The sequence below is a fragment of the Eurytemora carolleeae genome, unplaced genomic scaffold (genome assembly GCF_000591075.1).
Source record: "Eurytemora carolleeae unplaced genomic scaffold, Eaff_2.0 scaffold1367, whole genome shotgun sequence".
NCBI lineage: Eukaryota > Metazoa > Arthropoda > Copepoda > Calanoida > Temoridae > Eurytemora > Eurytemora carolleeae.
Genome location: NW_019397256.1, coordinates 1 through 15,863, shown reverse-complemented (window position 1 = coordinate 15,863; position 15,863 = coordinate 1). Strand labels below are relative to the sequence as shown.

At 32.8% G+C, this 15,863-nt stretch overlaps 1 protein-coding gene across 1 annotated transcript; it reads right to left on the bottom strand.

The window, feature by feature from the left end:
* Positions 1–306: 306 nt before the first annotated feature.
* LOC111713072 (TRIO and F-actin-binding protein) lies at positions 307–15,783 on the bottom strand. The gene is made up of 10 exons (XM_023487864.1): positions 15,446–15,783; positions 14,875–14,931; positions 12,429–12,479; positions 12,149–12,200; positions 9,741–9,823; positions 9,139–9,198; positions 7,278–7,377; positions 6,446–6,497; positions 3,958–4,630; positions 307–3,505 (listed from the first exon to the last, which is right to left on the bottom strand). The coding sequence occupies exons 1-10, from the start codon at positions 15,607–15,609 to the stop codon at positions 733–735; spliced, it is 4,065 nt and encodes a 1,354-aa protein (XP_023343632.1). The 5' UTR covers positions 15,610–15,783; the 3' UTR covers positions 307–732.
* Positions 15,784–15,863: the final 80 nt, after the last annotated feature.

Genomic DNA, 15,863 nt, shown 5'->3' with positions numbered 1-15,863 from the left:
TATATCAAAAATCAAGACGACATTCAAGGCCTCTTGCATACTGTCATGTTTCGTGGGACACCCTGTATCTAATTATTCCCATTTTTTCAGTTTAACGAAACAATTTTAAAGCTATAAAATATAATCTAACAGAAGACGACATTAAAAACCCTTCTTCGGCAAATCCACCAATTCTTATAGATCATTATTATTTTCTGTATTATATTCTCACTAGAATGGTACAGTAAATAAATACTTGTTTCATTTTGATCTTTAAAATACATTTTTAAAAAGATATTTAATATTACATCATTAAATGGCAGCAAAAGAATTTATTGACAAACAAGTACAGAAAAATAAATAGATAAATAAATAAATAAATAAATCAATCAGACATCTTCCATGAGAATGGAAACATCACAAGCATAATGGCAAAACAAAATACATCTCTATTTAATTAATTCCAGGTTAAAGCTAAAATTGACTAAATGATAAACAGAGAAATATAATGCCCTTTTAAAAAGATGCCATGGAAAAAAAAGATAAATTAGACAAAAATAAAACTTTATAATTTTTGGATCCAAAAGCATGTGCATTTTTGATTAAGATTGCACTTAAAGATATTTAAGAGCAATTTATAATCTAACTTTTAGAAATATAAAACATACAAAAGAGACGGATTAATGCTTTGTTGGATTAATAATACAAAAGTCACGACCTTTGATAAAAACATCTGGATTTAACAGTTTGTTCCTATAATGAATCTACTTGAAGATAATTCTCATAGTTCTGCTGACTGTAATCCGTTAGAGCAGCGAGGTCAAGTGGAGGAGGTCGAGTATAGCTGGGGAGGTCATTGTAGTAAGTAGGTAGGGAGTAGAATGGGAGTTCATCCTCAAATAGAGCAGTGGTAGGGACAGGTAGTGGAGGTTGAGTAGAAGGAGCAGGACGGGTTGGGGGTTGAGTAGGAGAAGTTGGACGGGTTGGGGGTTTAGTAGGAGAAGTAGGAATAGTTGGAGGTTGTTTAGTAGGAGAAGTAAGACGGGTTGGGGGTTGAGTAGGAGAAGTAGGACGGGTTGGGGGTTGGGTAGGAGAGGTATGAAGGGTTTGAGGTTTAGTAGAAGGAGTTAACGGTTCTGAAGGTTTGTATGCTGGTAATGAGAGAGGAGGAAGCAAATCAGGAGGAGACAAAATTATTTCTTTTCCTCTTCGCTGGTTTAAAGATTGGGTTGGACCATCTGAGTTAGTTGGAAGGTACGCATTTTTTCTACTTTCATTCAGATTAAAACTCTTTGGGGCTCTGGGTCTTGTATGAGTCTTATGATTGTTCAGATGAGAATGAGTGGAGGGTTTGGGTTTAGAATCAGAGTTCTCAGCGGGATGGGTTGGTTCAGCTTCTGGTTCAGGGTAGGCTTCCTCATCCTGTAGCACCAATCGTTCATGGACCAGGAGTAGACTTTTATCCTTGGTTTCAGGTATCTTTTGACCAAATCTAAGGGGTAATCTTGGTTGTGTCTTAGTGGCAGGTCGATCAAGTTGAGAGGGTTCCTTTGTCCTTTGATCCAACTCGGGCATTGATCTTGATTCTTCATTTAGTTGGATAGTCGTTAAAAGTGTTGCTTGTACTTTTGGTCTTCTAGATGTAGATGTTTGTTGTTTTGGTCTTCTAGATGTAGATGTTTGTTGTTTTGGTCGACTTGACGTAGATGTTTGTTGTTTTGGTCTTCTAGATGTAGATGTTTGTTGTTTTGGTCGACTAGATGTAGACATTTGTTGTTTTAGTCGACTAGATGTAGATGTTTGTTGTTTTGGTCTCCTCGATGAAGTTTTTTGTTCTTTTGGTCGGCTGGATACAGAAGTTGTTGGTTGTTTAATAGGTCGGCTTGAAGTTGTTGGTTGTTCAATAGGTTGGTTTGAAGTTGTTGGTTGTTCAATAGGTCGGCTTGAAGTTGTCGGTTGTTCAATAGGTCGGCTTGACGTTGTTATGGATATTTTACTTGTTGGTTGGTCAGTTGATGGTGAATTTTCCCCCGTAGAATGCTCAATTGTAGATTTTCGAATTTCTTTCTGAATTCCAGGTTTTTCATTTTGGTTGGACGGTCTTGGCTCAACAGGGTTAATTGTTGCTTGGATGGGATTTGTTTGCGTATTTGTTTTGTTTTTTCTTAGGGCTTGGGTTGTTTTTTCCAAAACAGGCCTTTGTGACTTGGACTTATTGGGTTGGCTTGGATTTTTGGTGTTGCTCAACTTTTCATGGCTGCTTAAACTGCTTAAATGCTCGCTTTGATTATGTTCTCTTGCTCTGCTTTGTTTTTTATTTTTTCTCAGATTGCTTGGCTGTCCAGTTGTTTTTGAGTTGCTTGATTTTTCATTTTCTCTTGGGTTGCTTAACTGTCCATTTCCTCTTGGGTTGCTTGACTGTCCGTTTTCTCGTGGGTTACTTGACTGTTTACTTGCTCTTGGGATGCTTGACTGTGTAGTTTCCTGTATGTTGATTGACTTTTTATTTCCTCGTGGGTGACTTGACTGTGTACTTTTTCTTGAGTTGCTTGACTGCTTAAAAGAACTGCTCGCATTTCCAGGCTGTGGACTGGAATTTCTACCAAATTGTTTTGGTTTGCAATTAAGGCAGTTTTTCATTTTTTCCAGATTTGTTTTCAAATTGTTTTCAATTTTATTGTTTTCTTGTATTATTCGTGGAGGTGGGTCTTCTTGTTTATTAATTTCTTTTTGATTAATGTTCAAGGATTTTCCATTTCTATTTTCTGTTGTTTTACTTGGCTCTGCTAAATTTGGATTTATATGTTTGCTCTTTGAATCCAAACTTGTGTCTGCAGTCTTCAAACTTCTATCTGTGGACTCTAAACTTCTATCTGTGGACTCTAAACTTCTATATGTTGACTCTAAACTTCTGTCTGTAGACTCCAATCTTCTGTCTGTAGATTCTACAATTCTATCTATTGACTCCAATCTTCTATCTGTGGACTCCAATCTTCTATCTATGGACTCCAATCTTCTATCTGTAGACTTCAATCTTCTGTCTGTAGACTCTAAACTTCTATCTGTGGACTCCAATCTTCTGTCTGTAGTCTCCAATCTTCTGTCTGTAGACTCTACACTTCTATCTGTGGACTCCAATCTTTTCTCTGTTGACTTTAAACTCCTAACGGTTGACTTCAAACTTCTATCTGTGGACCCGAAAACTTTTTCAGTTTGCTCCAAACTTCCCTTTAAAGGCTTCAAACTTTCCTTTAGAGGCTCCAATCCTAATTTCAAAGACTCAAATTTTGGAGGCTCTTCTACAAATCCGACTGGGGTTTCCTCGGAAAAAATGCCCTGTAAAGTACTTAATTTTTTCCCATTTCTTTCCGAATTCAACGTTTTGTTGCTGAATTCTTTCTGGGAATTAAACTCTAGGATTACATTGACATCCTCCTGGACATCCTCCTTGGAGGTCAGAATGTCAAGGACATTAGACACCTTGTCCGGGGTGTCAGGGGTCTTCCCTTCGAAGGTCTTCTGCAATCTGAAATATTAAAAAATATATTCATGAAGTTTTAAAATGAGAAATACATATAATTATGATCGTAATAATAATAATAATAATAATATTAATGATAATAATAATAATCGGTTTTGAGGACAAGGTCTGAATATGTAAGTATAGGTGATTAGTCATATAAGTATGACCTGGACAGTTGATAAATTTTTATTTATGATTTGATTATTCAACTGATGAAGTTAATAAATGAACATTAGTGGAATTGGTTAAACTCAGATTTTAAACTAATGAAATGAGAAATATATGAGAAAAAAATTTAAATGTAAATAAAAATGAAAAATAAATGAGGATTCGGTTGAAAAAAGGATAAAGTAAATGATGGTTAAAAAACAAAGAATATAATGAAGAACAAAAATTGATGACAAAGAAGAATTGAAACAAAAGAAAAAGAAAATTTAAAAAATCCAACCTTTTACCTATTTCCTTGCAATGGTCGTTTTGTTGTTAAAGTCGCAAAGGCTGGCTCCATGGGTGTTTGAGGGAGATCAAACGGACGCTCCGGCGCATCTAAGAATTTTGCAAATCCGGCACTAGCAGTAGGAGGCCGCGTAGGCGGGATTAAGATCGTTGATTGTAGCACTTTTTTATCAATTGGAGGATCAGTTCTGAATATTGGCGGGGGGATGGGTTGCACAGGCGCATTAAAGACTTCATCGGAGAATTGTTCCTTAGGTTGAGGATTGAAATCATAATCTAATGTAAACTCTGAATCAACGTCAGACGGGTGAACTGGCGCATTTAGGAAGACCTCTGGACGGACAGGTGGTGGGGTAGGCTGATTGTTGGCAACAGGGATTTTCAGAGAAGACACTTTGTTTTTGCGAGTAGGCGATTTCAAGTTAATTTCCACTTCAGCAAATGTATTTGAATTTTTTACCAATTGCAATTTTTCTAATTTTTTATTCTTGTTGTATTCAAACAATTCTACGTCATCATTTTCCACATATTCATTTTTAATATCAGGAAGGTTTGTGACATCGCTGTTGAATTCTTCGACATTGGTTGCATTGTCGAGAAGACACCATTTAGAGAGAAGTGGTCGTTCTGTCGACACCGACTTAGAGGACAGGAGACAGACACTGGCAGGCTCTGAAACAAATCATTTACAATATATATGTTTAATAAAGATATTCGCTCTATATTAATGTGTTAACTATAAGCTGACCATACGACTGGACCAAATTGTCTGAAATTTTTTAGAAAAACCAATTTTTAAAATTAAATTTTTTTTCCCAATTCTTAGGGCAACGCACAAACAAGTGTTCTGATTTTGTATTTTAAAAATGGAATAATTTGCAATTGTTGTAACTTGTCTAAACTTGTCTAGGTTGTAATAAAAAGCTTAAAATCTGGCAACTTTCATATCGTCATTTGAAAGTATCATTCAAGACTCCCCCTCTGACTACGCCAGTTACAGGTAGAATTATTGCCACCTAATGAAATATAAAGGAACACCTAATTGTTAACTTATTGTACAGGGTTAACCCACAACGAAGGAAACACATTTTGCAAATACTAGTTGCTTCATTCTTGAAGGGACTGCTGTAGAGATGGGAATTCTTGAAGAGACTGTTGTAGAGATGGGCTTTCTTGAAGAACTGTTGTATAGATGAGCATTCTTGAAGAGACTGTTGTAGAGATGGGCATTCTGGAGGAGACTGTTGTAGAGATGGGCATTCTTGAAGAGACTGTTGTAGAGATGGGCATTATTGAAGAGATTGTTGTAGAGATGAGCATTCTTGAAGGGACTTCTGGAGAGATGGACATTCTTGAAGAGACTGCTGTAGAGATGAACATTTGAAGAGACTGTTGTAGAGATGGGCATTCTTGAAGAGACTGTTGTAGAGATTGGTATTCTTGAAGGGACTGATGTAGAGATGGGCATTCTTGAAGAGACTGTTGTAGAGATGGGCATTCTTGAAGGGACTGCTGTAGAGATGGGCATTCTTGAAGAGATTGTTGTAGTGATGGGCATTCTTGAAGAAATCGTTGTAGAGATGGGCATTCTTGAAGAGATTTTTGTAGAGATGGGCATTCTTGAAGAGATTGTTGTAGAGATGGGCATTCTTGAAGTGATTGTTGTAGAGATGGGTATTCTTAAAGAGACTACTGTAGAGATGGGCATTCTTGAAGGGACTGATGTATAGATGGGCATTCTTGAAGAGACTGTTGTAGAGATGGGCATTCTTGAAGAGATTGTTGTAGAGATGGGCATTCTTGAAGAGACTGTTGTAGAGATTGGCATTCTTGAATAGACTGTTTAGTGGGCATCGTTTTTTTCAACGAACGAAATGTTTTAGAAACGATGGTGTCGTTCAGTAAAAAAAGAACGATGGAAGAACGACTTGCATCGTTCAGAGAGAAAAAAATGATTTTTTAAAAATAAACAAAAAACGTTTGAACGATCATGAAAAACTATAGTTTTTTACTGAGCGATTGAATTTGCCAAATTTTCTTATCTTTCTCAGTTGCACTTTAGTAACTTTTACAGAACGTATCACCAATTGAAAACAACCGACATTTTTCATTTATTTTGCTCATGTATAGGTTTAAAGGTACCACGCGGTGAATCGGGTATGCCACTGTCAAAATGTGAGAAGAAAATTAAATAAAAAAAAACCTAGATACATTTTTCCATGTAGGGAAGAAACATAAATTCTCTGAAAGATTCTTTTTATGATACAGTGATAACCAAAAAATTATAAATTACTTACTGTTTTCAACATTTATATCACCGAGAATTGTCATTATTGATTGATTTTTAATTATTTATAAAAGTTAGCATACATATTTTCAGAGATATTCAGATATTAAGATTACAAATTACAAAAACCACCATTACAGAAGGAAGCAAGAACACGACAAATATTTCTGCTATTTTTAATAACTATCCCTGTTCTTTACCTTTAGTACAGACATGCTTAGGAGATAGGGATGGAGACAATTTGGTTACATACTGCAGGGGTAAATAACTCTTAAGAAATTTACAAGGATTTGTTTATTTCTACAAAGAAGATGTATGCTCTTTACAAGATAAAACCTTAAAGACAACCGGAAACTTTTAAAGATGGCGATACCAAGGTTAAATTAAATGTCGTCTCTGAAGTCTCAATCTTTGTGGGTAACCTTGAACATAATAACGATCCACTGCACAACTTGATTTTATAAACGATTAGATTCATGGAGATTCCCTGCGCCATGAAACAAAAAAGAAAACTTGTTTAACATTTTGACTAATATTGAATTATTGTTTCAATTTAAAGTTTATTGGATAATAAGTGAATGCTCTTGTCATAATGTTTTCAGTAGGACCCATAAAACCGTAGAATAGTACCATAAAACCGTAGAATAGTACCATAAAACCGTAGAATAGTACCATAAAACCGTAGAATAGTACCATAAAACCGTAGAATAGTACCATAAAAGTACCATAAAACCGTAGAATAGTACCATAAAACCGTAGAATAGTACCATAAAACCGTAGAATAGTACCATAAAACCGTAGAATAGTACCATAAATATGAAACTCAGCAATTGTGCAGCGCACAAGTCCCAAGAAAAGCTACAGTTAAAACTAGTTGCTTTATACCAACATCAAATACGCATAAGGTTGCTTTTCTACCGTCTTTCAATTGTAAAGTGTTATAGATGCCACTGTACCAGGCTCAAATAGGTAAAAAAATCCTTTAAAGTAAGATTACAGAAAAAAAGAACATAATTTGAAGAGTTTATTTTCCTGACAGGTTTTTAGTGGTTGAAGATCACATGATTCTTCAGGGATCTCATTTTCAGACACTACATCTTTCTCATGGCACTCCTCATCTCCCTCTTCAAACCTAGTAAAGGATTCAGATTAAAGGGACTGTTAGCGTAATTTATATGATCTTCCACTTTATTTAATTAAAATAGATTTTCATTAAAATTTACTTGCAGATTTGTGCAGCATAGAGAAGGGAGGAAATTGACAGAATGAATACTCTTAAATATAAAAAACGACGATGGTTTAAATTGAGTACCGTTGTGAATGCCACTTGAACTTGAAACTATATCGAGAGTATTTTTACGATGTCGCACATACAATACAATTAGATGTATACCAAGAATGGTTGAGATCAAAGTTTTATTCTCAAATTTTATGTTATATCTAATATATTATATTTTTGCACAAATGATGTTTACTTGCTTCGATAAACCTGTGATGTATATTATAATTGAGGCGGATGTAATCCCGTTTAACTATAATTATCCTAAGGGGGGGGGGGGGGATATTTCGGGTGCAATAATCTTAATTCACACGTAATTTTCCTATAAAAGACATAAACTCAGTATACAACAGAATTTTCTTGAATAAATAAGTCGTTTAGACAGTTAGTATTAAAATGACACTTTACAATTGCGACTATTTTTTGTTATGCATCATCACATGAAAACCCCAAAGTAAGAAGCAAATTTCCTGTTTTTGGGGATCATTTTAGAAGTAAATCATGAATTAAGAATCTTATGTTTGTTTAACCGTTTATTCAAACCAAACAGACCATACAGCAGACCACGAACATAAGTGAAATGATCATCTATATTTACTTAAACTTTCCGTGTTTGATATTTATTAAGAAGATGAGTTGTACTCCTATTCCACAGCTTTATGGGATGTGTCATATGTAGATATGAATACATGGGTTTATCATACACATTATTTAAGATGCATGGATGAACGCTAGGCCGACATATAGTGCATTTATGCATTTATATAATCTACATATATTAAATTTGAATTAAGTTATGATCTTGATAGATTAGGTTGAATTGTAATTGATGATCGCAAATAATACTGGTTTATCTTGTAAAGAGATCTAATCTTTGAGTTACAGGGACTGTTATAGACGTAGATTTAACAGACTCCCCCTTTAACCCTATAAAAGCTGGGTGTCTGATTCTATGTATAGACTGGAGGGGGGGAGGGGCTTAATCTATTTATAGACTTTTTGTCCGGCCCGTGTAAAAAAAATCCAAAATAGCCCATAACTTTTTTATGACTAAAGCTACAGATCTAAAAACTATATTTTTGAAAAGCCTTTGAAAAATGGATGTAGAAACATGTGTCACACTTTAATATTTGTTTTAAACAAAAAAATAATTTTAAATTTTTTTTTTGCCTTTTTCGCATTTTTTCAACCCTTTTTTAACTTAGACTATTAAATCAATTAGGATTTATAGTTCGAAATATCTAAGACATATAGAAACGGGTTGTAAAGATAAAGGGATTAGAAAATTAAAGTCTGTAGCAAAAACTGAATTCCTTTAAGTGATTACAAATTCTTTTCAGATATTATATGGTCTTCACAATTTTAGAAATAGTTCATGTAAAAATATAGTAATCTACGTAAAGGAACTAAGTCTTTGCGACAAACACAAATTTTCTAATCCCTATATCTTTGCGACACATTGGTGTACACTTCTGATATTTCAAATTTGAAATATTTGATCTAACAGAATACATGGTTTGAAATATCCAAGGTCTAACGACATTGAAATTTAGAGATATAGGAATTAGAAAATCAGAGTTTGTGGCAAAAACTCAATTCCTTCATTATTATCACCTGCATCCAGGTCCGCAGAGCTCTATTGGTAGTTTAGTACACACAGTGTCACCAACAAATCTATAATAAAACCATCTTTGTAAACAAAGATACAGTGAGAAGTATTTGAAATTTGCAATTGTTGCAAACTACTCATGACAATTTATCATCTTGCTCTCAGCTCATAAATATATATATGTAAGCTATAGCTGGCCAAACGGCTTAACCAACGTTTTTTCGAGTGATTTCAACGTGGCAACGCCAGCCACGGCAGCTAGTATCCTATACATAGCACTTTTTAAATAGTTCAGTTGCAAAATCCCTTTGCCATTTTATATTAAAAAGAGAAAAAAGTTTGACTAGAACTCTACTGTTTTCTGTTATTTCCGTAAAATATCGTTGTGTTTTAATTTTATGTTGTATCTTTTTGCATTTGAATCAAAAGGATAGTTTAATCATCAACATTTGTATTATACAAGTTTGTTACTGCATGTTAAAACCTTGTTTTCTATTTCTATCATTCTGAGCGTGAGTCTAGCATTTTGATAGTTATTTCTAAAAGTAGAATAGTTCATGTTTGTGCTTTAAATAATATCATATATTTAAATTTTACTACAGCTTACTTTTTATTTTTCTGTACATATTTAGTTGTACATGAGGTTTCATGTACAGTTTTGCATTCTTCAGGACCCGTACCGTCACACACCTAGATGAAAAAAAAATATTTTTAGAAAAAATAATTACTCTCTTAGGGGTCCCTAGAAAGCACCCCCATAAAATGAAACATCCAATCCCAAAAAAAAACCAAAAACACTTCCTGTGGCTCTAATGGTCTTTTTCAAACTTGGTTTTCTTCTGATTTCCATATATTTATATACATAAAACTGCTTCAAAATGTGACATCTTCTGCATCTTTGAAAATAATCGTGGTATATTTTTATGGAACATATTTAATTGGAATAATTTGTAAATCGAAGGAAAAAAATTTGGAAATTTACGGAACAAATATGGAAATCCACGAAAAAAAAATTGTAAATACACGGAAACAATACGGAAATCCACAGAAAAAAAATTGGAAATACACGGAAAATATTTTGGAAATACAAGAAAAAGAAGAAGAAAATTTCAGCTTCACTGCACACCCCTCCTGAACCGAGAAAAAGATTTAAAAAAACTTACCGTAAAACTAAGGGTTGGGCATTATTCTATAATAGACCTTCCAGGTTGAGATTGAAATCCTAGTTGTTCCTTCTTGGAAAATAGTTCACTTTTAAGATTTGTAAAAAATTACCTTAAAAGTGACTAAAGTTTATTGCTAAAAATATGATTTCAATCTCAACTGTTCTGAGACCTGGAAGGTCTATTATAGAATAATGCCCAACCCTTAGTTTTTATGGTAAGTTTTTTTATCTTTTACTCGGTTCAGGAGGGGTGTGTGAAGCAGAAGTTTTTTTTTTATCTTTTTCTCGGTTCAGGAGGGGTGTGTTCAGCCAGCAGCTCAATCTATTAAACAATGTTCACATTCTTACCGACAAGTGGCTCAACTCTTTAAAATCAATCATCAGTAGAGATGGGTGGTTACAAGGTTTCAAAAACAATGTCCCGATGACATTCTTCAACTTTTTGCTCCGACTATAATTGCGCAGTATAATCTGCAAACTATAGGTATTGTTAAAGAGACTGTTAATATAATTTCAAGTGAATTTCTATTATCGGAGTTGCATACTTGATGCATAAATGTGCCCTTTAACGTCCAGAAATGATTTAAATATTATTTTTTCTATCTCTACAAAAGACAATTTTAATTTCTATTTCTCAAGAACATAACTTTCAAATCTTTGCAGCTAAAACAATTAAGGATATTTACATAAATAAACACTCATAATGCAAGATATAAAAATGATATCTTTCTCATTGTTACTTAGATGAATATATTAAGGTACCGCGTACTCACTTATAACTCAGTTGACAGACCCTTATAAGGAAACAAAGATGTATTTCAATCAAATCTTTATAGTTTTTTTCTCCATCCCGGAGCTATAACTACACTGTCCATATTGTAATTTACATGTCCATCCTATGTTTAAAGCCTACACGAAACCAAACACTAATGATTAAGCTGTTAAAAAGACAAATTGTTGTGTAAATCTTTACAAATATCGTCAACATAGACATATTAAACATATTCAAACAAATCAAACTTTACCCAAAAAAAGAAAATAAATGCCTAAAAAATTATTAAAAATGTCTAAATATAAACAGCTAAACATGTGAACATGTTAATAAGTAACCATGTAAACATGCGCGTAAACACGTAAATTAGTAAACATGCAATCATATAAAAAGTTAACAAGTAAACATGTAAACATGTAACAAAATAAATAAGTTAACAAGTAATCAACTAGACATGTAAACATGTAAACATGTAAACCTGTAATCATGTCAACATGTAAACATGTAAACATGTAAACATGTAAACATGTAAACATGTAAACCTGTAATCATGTAAACATATAAACATGTAAATATGTAAACAAGTAATTAAGCAGTTAAGTAAACAAGTAAACAAGTAAACAAGTAAACAAGTAATAAGTAAAAAAGTAAACAAGTAAACAAGTAAGTAAGAAAACAAGTAAACATGTAAACATGTAAACAAGTGAACGTGTAAACAAGTAAACATCTAAACAAGTAAACATGTAACCAAGTAAACAAGTCAAGAAGCAAACATGTAAACAAGTAAAAAAATTAAAAAGTAAACATGTTTACAAATAAACAAGTAAACAAATAAACAAGTAAATTTGTAAACATGTAAATATTTAAATGTTAACGCTGAAAAAAACAAATGAGTAACCAGAAACCGCAAACCCAGAATTCCGCATCACGAAGCTATATAGTTTTGAAAAATAAACAGAAAACACCCAAGATCAAACCTCAACATCTCATTATGAGACCTCTATTAATCTCCCCCCCCCCCACTCCTCATTCTTTTACAACCCCCCTCCCTCCCCTCTCCAAACATTTCCATGTTTACCTTTTTTACTGGTCGATAGCATTTCTTTATTTTCTCTGTATTAACTGATGTTCTATAAGTTAAAAATATTAGTAAAATAACACTTTTAAACTTTAAATCGTTAATTAAATACATGATTCACATGGGTACCTTTCAGCTATTTATCGGATTAGCGCCGAGGAAATAACTTAAAAAGAGAAACCACAATGGAAAATTATCAAAAAAAAAGAATATAGTGAATCGGAATTAGAATTACGTACGTTGACAAATCCTTTATTGTGTTTTTCTAATATTTAGATTCCTGAATGAAATATAACATTTTTTAGTAAATGTCTCTCCGCAGACCTCCTCTCTATAAACATCCACCAATTCAAAAATCAAAATAAATCTTCGTACATTATTAATATATCCTGAAATATTCAGCTTCATGGGTACCACCACGAATAGAAATATACTTGATAAACGTATTAAAATGTATCTAACTACCATTAATTAATTTTCAGCTTCATGGGTACCACCACGAATAGAAATATACTTGATAAACGTATTAAAATGTATCTAACTACCATTAATTAATTTTCAGCTTCATGGGTACCACCACGAATAGAAATATACTTGATAAACGTATTAAAATGTATCTAACTACCATTAATTAATTTTCAGCTTCATGGGTACCACCACGAATAGAAATATACTTGATAAACGTATTAAAATGTATCTAACTACCAATAATTGTTGCTTCTTAGAAATGATTTGATATTTTACGAAAAATTCGATGATTTCTACATTTGATGTAAAAAGCATGAAGAAAGACTAAAGAAGTGTAACTTTTTCTTTTTGGCTCTATTAACTTCAAAATTCGGTTGTATCCCATCGTATTTTTCGGAAATAGTTATTTTAATGTATTTTTGTAAATTATTCCATTAAAAAAATGCGCTATGATTATAATTTAGCGGGGTCGCGTGATTCATCTTTTTATCAACTCTACTTATTGATTTATAATTTATTAGATCAAACACTAGATCTACGGCATAATAGTAATTTATACAGACTGCTGTATATTATTCACAGATATCGTTAAATATATTTTTAGAATATATATGTATATTTTGAACAGATGCTGTATATTATTCACAGATATCGTTCAATATATCCTTAGAATATATAAATATATATTGGTACAGATGCAATACATATTATACACTCTTGTCGTTCAATATGTTTCACGTCTATCATGACGATCCTCAGTAGTTACAATATTTTAATATATATATAATATATATTTATATTTCTATAATTATTTATGTTAAAGGGAGGAGCCACTAAAAATGAAATGGGTTATTTGCATTAAAAATTACAGTTCATAAATTACTAACCGAGTCCAAAACTTATGACAAAGTATCGCAATGAAACCCAGTATCGGAAACCCGGTTTCATGAATCGGGTCAGCTCAGGCAGCTTTGTAGCTAGGGATGTTAACGTTTTCATTTTTCAGAAAAACGATCGTTTCGTTATGAAAACGACGTCAAAAAATGGAAAACAAAACGATCGTTTTTAAAAACGATCGTTTTTTTTAAAAGTTCGTTTTTTAAAAATGGTCGTTTTTAAAACGATCGTTTTTTAAAACGCTCGTTTTTCAAAACGATCGTTTTTAAAAAATTCGTCGTTTCGTTAACGATCGTTAACGACGACCCTTCGTTAACGATCGTTAACGACGAACCCTTCGTTAACGATCGTTAACGACGACCCATCTTAACGATCGTTAACGACGACCCCTTCGTTAACGATCGTTAACGAAGAGAGGAAACCGACCTGAAGGGCATCTGTACTTATCATTGAGTAGTTTTTAAGAAAATATCAAGGAGTTTTAACTCCCCCACAACTGTTAAACTTCATGTAAGACGACATTCAATAAAGTTGCATGTAACATTTTTTTCCAAAATGACCATTTTGATAAAGTTCGTCGTTTCGTTAACGATCGTTAACGACAACCCTTCGTTATTGATCGTTAACGACGAACTTTCGTTAACGATCGTTAACGACGACCCTTCTTTAACGATCGTTAACGACGACCCTTCGTTAACGATCGTTAACATAATTTTCAATAAAATATTTTTTCAAAAACGATCGTTTTTCAAAAACGATCGTTTTTTAAAAAACAATCGTATAAAAAACAGTCTCAAATCGTTTTAATAAAAACGATCGTTTTCAAAAACGATCGCTATTCGTTTTCTAAAAGTTCAAAACGAGTGGGTCGTTTTTAAAAACGATCGTTTTTTCCGAAAACGAAACGATCGTTTCTGAAAACGAAACAAAAAACGATCGTTTAACGATCGTTTTCAAAAACGATTAACAACCCTATTTGTAGCCTCTTAAATGGAAACTCGGGAGTTTCGTTCACCGATACTCTCTTACATTTCTTGCTCTGGCATCTTGAGCAAATTGTAAATTATTTATACAGACTAAGTAAATAAGAAAGTGCACTAAATTAATCCACATCGCCTTGGACTTTGACAAAGTAAAAAAGGAAAATACACCAAATCATATTCTTCAAGAGAGATTAATATATGTACGGCAAAGTCAGCAGAAAACAGAGGAATTTCAGGTTTTTTTGCTTTTTTTAGAAACCTTTCTACGGGTGATAAATACATAGTGAATTTTTAAAATGTTAAAATGTTTTGGTATTCCAATTTATTCTGACGACCCTGTGTGTGTATTAAATGCATTTATAAAATATTGATGGATTCCTGTGAGGTTTAAAAATCGTGACATAAGTGTAATGGCAGACCTCAACCAGACGATGCCTAGAAATAATAATAATCATCAAAATAATAATGATAATAATAATAATCATTATCTGCATCTAAAAATATATCTCCATGGCAATGATATTTATGATAGTAAAAATGATAATGATAGTAATAATAATAATGATAATAATAATTAGAATGAAAATGATAATTATAATAATTATAATAATAATGATAGCAATTAAATTAACAGTTATAAAAACAATGATAATAATTATAATGATTATAGTTATCATCATCAAATTTATCATTTTAAAGACCATAAAAATTATAACGAAAAAAAAACACATTGGAAAAGAATTAAAATGAATATTATCGTCGAAATAAAGTGAAAATTTCAATTATCAAGATAAAAATTCAAATCTGTACACATAAAATCTTCTTCTTTATTAAGAATGTTACTCTCATGCATTCTCTACCAGTCAATAAAGGTTTACCGATGTGAATAGAATATGCCAATTTAATAATTACATTAACAGTCACTCTACGAATGTTTACGAACGTTTACCTGCACTCCTGAACCTGCTCAGCTACTTGACCTGGTTGTACTGAGCTGGTCAGCACACAACATCTTCCATCCTCCTCCCGTACACAACCACTAGATAGATAGATAGATAGGTGTAACGTATTTTGGTTTACATTTTCCGCATCTATGGAGTACCATGTCATCATTGAAGATGTAATACATGTGTGTGGATGACATGTATTCCAGACACCCTTTTTCGACTACATTTCGAGTACATTTACAATTTATTTTCCATTTTGATTTAAATCAAAATAAACCTAAACAAAAGAAAACTGGCGCAGCTTTATTTGATCATGACAGCTTGATTTAACCACGTGCTGCCCGTTTTACGTTTAATTATAATAATATTTAATTCAATGATTAGTACTTGGGGTGGGGAGCAATAAGTTTTATACATGGG

What these genes read in the sequence shown, in the direction of transcription:
- LOC111713072 (XM_023487864.1), bottom strand. Translation starts at nt 15,609, where the DNA reads ATGATGACATGGTACTCCATAGATGCGGAAAATGTAAACCAAAATACG. An exon ending in GAGCAGGTTCAGGAGTGCAG is followed by an intron (nt 14,932 to 15,445) that starts GTAAACGTTCGT and finishes TATTATTTCTAG; the next exon opens with GCATCGTCTGGTTGAGGTCT. An exon ending in AAATGTTATATTTCATTCAG is followed by an intron (nt 12,201 to 12,428) that starts GAATCTAAATAT and finishes TTTAACTTATAG; the next exon opens with AACATCAGTTAATACAGAGA.